The sequence below is a fragment of the Phyllostomus hastatus genome, unplaced genomic scaffold (genome assembly GCF_019186645.2).
Source record: "Phyllostomus hastatus isolate PE091 unplaced genomic scaffold, TTU_PhHast_1.1 phas_contig_150, whole genome shotgun sequence".
In the NCBI taxonomy this organism is placed as follows: domain Eukaryota; kingdom Metazoa; phylum Chordata; class Mammalia; order Chiroptera; family Phyllostomidae; genus Phyllostomus; species Phyllostomus hastatus.
The window spans coordinates 472,625-479,854 of NW_025333611.1; the positions used below are offsets into that span (position 1 = coordinate 472,625).

Below are 7,230 nucleotides of genomic sequence, written 5' to 3' on the forward strand. Positions count from 1 at the left end.
GAGAAGCCTGGAGGCGTGAGGACCGGGGCGGCCTGAGCCCAGAGCCTGGTGGGCACTGCAGGGCCGTGTGGGGGCGGGGGAGGCACTGCTGGCTGGCGGGGAACTCTGGGTCCTGGGCAGGGGCTGGGCCCCCCACAGGCCCCTCCTTCAGGAAGGTGGAGCTGGGGCCCCCTCGGGCCGTGTGGGCTTGGGGTCCAGGCCTTGGTGCGGGCGCAGGGCCCCTCGGGGGCGCCAGTGCGGGAACCATCCCGCTAGGCCGGTTCCCAGAGCCGCCCAGCCCGGCGGGGGGGCCCCCCTCGGTGGGCAGCAGGCCCGCAGGCCCTCGGGTCCCTCGACGGCCGAGCCGGGCCGGGCGGCCCCTGCTGGCGGAGGGGGAAGCAGGGTCCCCTCGGAGAGGGTCTGGGGGCACCGGCAGGTCAGGGGGCAAGGACGGGTCTCCACTGCGCCCACCATGGGGCCTGGCCTCAGCACTGACGGCTTCGATGGGCGCCGCCCTGCGAGGGAGCCCGGCCGCACTTCCCCCACCTGTGAATGGGCCGGTGACCCCTATTCCACGGCCTCTGAGGAGGACCACCTGTCCGCCGAGCGCAGTGCCCCGCCCGCCGCGGGCCCTCCGCGGCTGTTCCCACAGGCCTGAGCCGTCCTGGCCCAGCACGCGGGGCGGGGGGGGCGGTGATGGGGTCAGGCCCAGGGTCCAGTCTCTGCTGCCACCCATGCGTCCTCGCCAGCGGTCGTGTGGGCTCCCGGTGGTCAGGCTCCCCCTGGCGAACTGAACGAACTGGGCTGGACGCGGGCCGCGTGCTGGGGGCCCTCGCGCAGCCCCCGCGTGGCGTCGGGAGCCGTGGGGGCAGTTTCTCTGAGACACCTCGACAGACCTCTGGTTTCTAACTTGCACCGGGGCGGCGTTCCCGATGCTGTCCCCGGGCAGCAGGGCGGTTTCGGGTGGCACCCCCGTCCACCGGCAGTCCCCACCGCGCACTGTGGCCTCACACCGGGGCCCCGGGCTGACCCGCACCGGTCACCTGGCCCCGCACCAACTGGCGCTCAACCCTGGCATCACCCGGGGAGGGTGTGAGTGCGGCGGCGACCCCTTTCCCAAGGCGGTTAAGTCCCGGCGTCTGTCCCCGGGACTCCGCGCCCACGCTGAGAGGAGTCCCCAAGGTGCCTGAAGTCACAGCCAGCGAGGAGCAGCCGGGCACAGCTCCCCGAGGTTCTGTGGGTGCCACCGCGTCCTCACTCCCGCCCGCCCGCCCGCTTCACACCAGCCCAGCCCAGCCCGGACGCGGAGGCGCCCGCGGCACAGAAGGCGCGCGTGCGCGCGCGCGCTCAGACGCAGCGCCTGCTCGGGAAGACGGGCACCCCGGCGAGCGCGCCCCTGGCCTGGTCCCCCTGTCACACCGCGGGGGCGGCGAAGGGCGTCTCCCCTGCTCGTCCCACAGACCGCCATCGTCGAAGGGAAACACGCACGGCCTCGGTCACTTTCGTGTCTGCCGTTTGCATCTTTTTTTTTTTTAAGATTTTTAGAATTTGTTTTTAGAGAGATGGGGAAGGGAGAAAGAGAGGAAGAGAAACATCGCATGGTTGGCTCCCGTGCGCCCCCTAGTGGGGACCTGGCTCACAACCCAGGCATGTGCCCCGGCTGGGAATCGAACCCTTTGGTTTGCAGGCGGGTGCTCCATCCACTGAGCCACACCAGCTGAGGCCCAACTTTTGCATCTCGGTCCACTGTGCTGTCTAGAGAGTCTGAGGTGAAACGCAGAGAAGCAAAATGAACGCTGATCTAAAGCAGTGGTTTTCAAGCAGGGAGACCCCTGACCCTGGGGACATTGGGTGATGACGGAGAAGTTTATGGCCGTCCCCTCCGGGGACGTGGGTGCTGCTGTCCAGTCGGCTGCCAGCGTCCCCCTCTGCACAGGACGGTCCCCACGCAGAGCCACCTGCGGTGCAGAGGCCTGATGTAGACTCCTCCCTCTCTTCACGTGGCTCCGGCTGCGTGATGAGCTGTGGGTTCTCAGTCCCGACCACGGGAAACTCGTTAAGACGCTGCTTTCAACTTTGCAATGAGGACGGTAATTTTTTCCCGTCCCCAAAGTGCTTTGTGCCCTGAAACGAAGGGTCGCACGCAGACGCCAGCCCACGGGTCTGCGGCAGGACGGGGCCGAGGCACTCGGAGGACGCAGGGAAGGAGACAGCCTGGGGCTGCACTTCGTTCTGACGGTGCTAGCCCCCCGCCAACGCTCCCCGCTCTCCTGGGAACGCCAGCCCTCCCCTGGGGAAGGAGAGCTGGCCGGTGTCCACCCCGCTCACGTTTCCCAGGGAGATGCATTTACTGTCCCAACGGAGGGTGAGCCTCGGACAAAGGGGAGGGTGTGAACGGACCGAGTCTGGCTCAGGGACGCGGCCCCTGCAAGGCACAGATGCAAAGGATGCTGCAAAGTGAATCCCCAGAAACGGGATCCCTGAGTCAAGGGGTTGCGGCTTGTTAGGTTCTGGCCGCTGATCCGCTGTGACAGACAAGGTCCCGGTCCCCACTGACCCACCCAGAGGGCATCAGGAGGCACCCCCACCTCCCGACCGGGCCCCTGGACTCTCAGTGCCCGGCCTGTCTGCTGCTCCTGCATTTCCTCCGGGGGGGGAATGGGGTGGCCCGAGGCTGAGGCCGAGCGGCCCCAGCTGATGCTGGGTGGGCTGTCTCCCCAAGGCCGGCCCGCACTGTGATGTCATGAGCAAGGCCACCCACTGAGGGTGGGAGGTAAGGGCCCCCGACACCAGCTCCTCGACAGAGACTTGGCCTCTCTGCGTCCGTGCGTCTGAAGGAGGAGAAGAGCAGACACCAAGGGGGTCCGCTCTTCCAGGGGCATCAGCTGGGTCCCTGCGGGTGCCAGGCCCTGCTCTGAACCCCAGGGTCCCTGTGAAGCAGCCCAGCACTCAAGAGGGCTCCCCAAAACGTTAGTTCCTCCCCCGCTTTTCCTATCTGTGCAGCTGAAATGCCCCACCCCCATCTCCGCCCCCTGCTGAACGAGCAATAATCATTCTCCGGGAACAGCAGAGTCCATTAAAGCTGGCCGCCAGCTCGAGGTCAGTGATCCCCCGGGGCCACGAGGCCGGCGGCTGTGGGCAGCCTGGCGGGAGGGGCGGTCCCGTGCTCCGCTAGGTGGTTCGATCCAGTCGGGTGGAAAGTGCTGCCTGCTGGTGATAAAGCCGCCATTGTCCACAGCCCTGGAGTCTGTCAATGAGTAACCTGTGCGGCCCTGGCTCCGGCGTGTGCAACGGTGGTTTATGTGACAAGAACAAGGTGCAGTTTCCCTTCCGTAGTTTTCAGGGGTCCCAGACCAGCTGACTGGGTGGGAGTGGGGGGCTGTCCCTGTGGACCCCTGCCAGCGCCCGCCAACACTGGCTGTCCCAGACACGGAGTGGGCGCAGCCTCCGGCACCCGCCCAGCAGTCGTCACTGCGAACAGGACCCAGCAAGGTGCTTTCGGGGAGCCTCCTGGAGTGTGGGGCACCGAAGCCAGGCCCTGAGGAGGGGACAGGCCCTGGGCTGGGGCAGTTTCGGCCTGTTGGCCGGCCCCTCCCTGGAAGCCCCTCCGTGTCTGGAGTAGGCTTCTCCCCCTGACCTTGGAAAGAGCAGAAGTTCTAGGTCACGGTAGGGATCTGCGGGGCCAGCTGGCCAGCCCCATGCCCCTGAGGACGCTACGTGCCTATCTGAGAGCCTGGTGCTGGCTGGTGCCCAGTGACTGGTCATCAGGTGGACGGAGTGTGGACAGAATTCCCGGCAGAACTGCAGGGGGGTAGACAGGCTATGCAGGGAGACAGTGACCCACCTCCCCGCTGTCCGGATAAAGAGGCGGGGCACGGAGTGGGGGTGCGCAGGGTTCAGGGCCTGGGGAGAGCTGGGGTCTCCCCTGAGCCCTCCCACTGTTGTCACTGCCTCCGCCAGAAAAACAAGGAGTGACCGCCAGGAGCTGGCCTCTTCCTGATGCCCTTGTCCCTACAAACTTTCCGCTGTCTCAGAAACAGGGTCCTGGCAGGAGTAATTAACTACGGTGACGTGATCAGGGCGGGCCCTGAGCCAACGATTGGCGGGGAAACCTGGAAACAGACCTGCGCGCGCACAGGGGAAGCCGGGTAAGGGTGGAGGCAGAAATGGGGGATGGGCCGACAACCCAAGGAATGCCGAGGGTCGCCCGCAAGCCCCAGAGAAGAGGGGACGCCTGGGGCAGGAGGGTCCAGCCCTGCCGGCACCTTGATCTTGGACTTCGGCCTCCTGTCACCCTGAGCCGCCCCAGGAAGCTCATCCACGCTCCCTCCTTTACCATATTTCTCAATAGGCCGGCGCCATGATCAGGCCCTGGGGCCCAGACGCCGGGGCCACAGAACCCCGCAGAGGCTGCCAAGGACCCGCCAGTCGCTGCCCTGCGGCTCGGTGTGCACTGAAGCTGTGTGTCCTCGGGCAAGTTGCTGAACCTCTCTGAGCTTCCGTTTCCTCGGCGGTGGGGTTACTGTGAGGGTCGGCGGGGCTGAGACTGGAGAGGGCAGAGCGAGCGCAATCCCACGCGGGATTAGGGTGTTTTAGAGCCGCGGGGGGGAGCGGAGCCACACTGCGGGGGCGTGGCCTCGCGGCGAGAGCCGCTCGATGTGCTCGGCATTCGCTCCGGGCCTGCTCGGCGCTCGGCCGGCCGGCCTGCGTAGAGCGCGTACCGCTCTCAGAGGCTCCGGCGCTGTCTCCATCATGTCCACCGCCATGAACTTCGGGACCAAGAGCTTCCAGCCGCGGCCCCCCGACAAGGGCAGCTTCCCGCTGGACCACTTCGGTGAGCGGCGGGCGGCCCCGGAACGCGGGGGCTGCCCCGTCGGCGAGTCTCGCCAGGCGTCCAGGACGTAAATCACTCCTGCGGGGTTGATCTGCCGTCTGCGCGGCTGGAGCCGGAGGAAGTCACGGCTCCGGCGGGCCTGGGCTGCCCTCGGCCGCGGCGCTTTACGGCGGACCTCCGAGCGGGCCCGCCGGGCCGGCCGATGCGGTGCCGTGCGCGTGTCCCGAGGGGCGGCGGTGCCCACGGCGGGGGGCGGGGGGCGCTGGGAGCGCGCCCGGCGCGGGCCGTGGGGACGAGGGCTGTGTTCTCTGCCGTCCTAGGTGAATGCACGCGCTTCAAGGAGAAGTTCCTCAAGTGTCTCCGTGAAAATAACTTCGAGAACGGCTTGTGCAGATACGAGTCAAAAGAATACTTGGAATGCAGAATGGAGAGGCAAGTTCCGTGGACGCCCCCCCGCCCCAGGTCCCCCGGGTCCCCGGTCCCCGCCCGGACGCTTCTTTCCCGAGGCCCTGGGGCTTCGCCCAGCCCCCAGACCGCCGCCGACGCCACGGGACCCTTTGCCGGCGGGCTCACGCTCCCTGGGGCTGCCTTCTTCCCAGCCTTGGCCCTCTAGCCTCGGGTGCAGGGGGCGCCGTCATCAAGGTTCAGAACCCCAAACCTGCGGACCGAGCCCGAATGGGCGGGTGGCAGCGGGGTGCACGCAGACGTGCGCTGCGCGTTTTGTCGCTCGGCCTGTGCTGGGAGCACGAGAGGCTCCTCTGCAAACGGCAAAAGGCGGACGATGCGCTGCACCCCATTCCTGACAGCGCGCCCGGCAGCGCGGAGTCACAGTGAGGACTGTGCTGACCTTTCCCGGGGAGCTGCGGCTGTTGTTACGGAGCAGCGGGGGTGGGACTGTCACCACCCAGGGACCCTGCCTGCTGGCCAGCAGCCTTGCCCCCCCGGGGTGGACACCAGGCAGTCCGTTCAGAGCCCCACGTCCACTGCCCCAGGACAGGCTCTGTGAGGGCGTTTCCCCAAGGCACGATGTTTTTGTGCTGCGGGCCGTCGGGGTGCTGGGGCTTTGAGGGACGTTGGCGTTTTGAGGGAGCAGTCCCTGGTCCCCCCTATTAATCGTTCAGGCTGGGACCCCCAGTCCCGTGGCACTGCTCAGGGCAGCCAGGTGGCCAGCTAGCGGCCTGGACAGCGTTCCTCACTCTGCTCACCAGCCCCTTGACCCCTCTCCCTGTCTGTCTGTCTGTCTTCTAGGCAACTGATGGCACAGGAGCCCCTGGAAAAACTGGGGTTCGGAGACTTGGAGGATGGAAAAGCCAACAAGCGCTAAGTTTCCGAGGGAGGACCGCTGGCTGGTCGTCTGGGGCAGAGCGGTGGCCCTCGCCTGTCACCCTGACGTGGCTTCCGAGGTGGCATGACTGAGGGGTGTCCAGGCGCCCTTGAAGCGCTGTGACGGGCTCGGCCGCAGCTGGGAGAGGGCTGGTCCTCGGAGCCTCCCAGGTCCCTTGGGAACTTTTCTTCCTATTAGACTCTCCTCTCCCCTAAGAGTGTCCAGCTCTGTCTTTAAAGGCTTGCGTGACGGAGAGACCCTGGGGCAGCCTGTGTGGGCTGAGGGGTCTCACCAGTGTGGGCCCCCCTGCCCCCCCCCACGTGTGGGGGCTCCGTCTCGTGGCACCAACGGTGAGAATGCAGCCGGGCTGCTGTGGGTGAATTTCAGAAAACCGTCCCTGGCAAAGTGGTTTCTTTCCTTTTTTTTTTTTTTTTTAACAAAAATGAAAAGGCAGAATCCAGGAGAATCAATAGTATGTTAGAAAGAGACGTGAAAAACTGCATGCGTACCTGTGTATTTGTTCAAGAAAGAAACTCAGGAAGGACAGGCCGGAAACCAATGAGAATCGTCCCCAGCCTGCAGTTTAGTTCTGACTGAACCGCATTCGTGGTCCCCGCGCTCAGAAACGGGCCAGGACGTGGCGGGCCCCAAGGGAGCGCCCGCCCCGGGCGCTGTGACTGCCGGGCGGGGCGGGAGGCAGAAACGGCGGGAATAGTGCTGTCACTAGAGTGACAGCCGGGAGAGCAGGGTTCCACCCCCCAGGAGTCAGTTGTTTGTTCACGTGGAGAGTTCCGGAACTGTGGTCCCCGTGTGAAAAGACTAGTAATGCGGTGGGTGGGTGGGTGAGAGCCGGGCATGTCGGACTCCTGGTTTGCTGGCACACAGGCTTGCTAGATACAGAAATAGGTGTGTGTGCATGTGTGAATGCATGTATGTGTATATGTGTGTTGTGTGTTGTGCGTGCCGACGTTACAGCTCTGAGCACGGAGGGGCCTGGAAGCAGCCAGGCCCAGCGCCCAGCCCCTGGGTTCCAGCGCCCTGGACAGGGCTCCTTGCAGCGGGGCTGAGGAGTGCGGACCATCTCGTGTCAGAA

General features: G+C 65.9%; 1 protein-coding gene across 5 annotated transcripts; it reads left to right on the plus strand.

The window, feature by feature from the left end:
* Positions 1 to 3,051: 3,051 nt before the first annotated feature.
* On the plus strand, positions 3,052 to 6,569 carry LOC123809758 (cytochrome c oxidase assembly protein COX19). 5 transcript variants are annotated; one of them, XM_045825050.1, is made up of 6 exons: positions 3,052 to 3,078; positions 3,218 to 3,295; positions 4,014 to 4,127; positions 4,331 to 4,813; positions 5,134 to 5,245; positions 6,062 to 6,569. In XM_045825050.1, exons 4-6 carry the CDS (start codon positions 4,636 to 4,638, stop codon positions 6,135 to 6,137), a joined length of 366 nt encoding a protein of 121 aa, XP_045681006.1. In that variant the 5' UTR covers positions 3,052 to 3,078; positions 3,218 to 3,295; positions 4,014 to 4,127; positions 4,331 to 4,635; the 3' UTR covers positions 6,138 to 6,569. The 5 variants fall into 5 exon arrangements, with proteins under 5 accessions (XP_045681006.1, XP_045681000.1, XP_045681015.1 ...); XM_045825044.1 differs by lacking the exon at positions 3,052 to 3,078 and having other exon boundaries at positions 3,133 to 3,295; XM_045825059.1 differs by lacking the exon at positions 3,052 to 3,078 and having other exon boundaries at positions 3,133 to 3,295; positions 4,020 to 4,127.
* Positions 6,570 to 7,230: the final 661 nt, after the last annotated feature.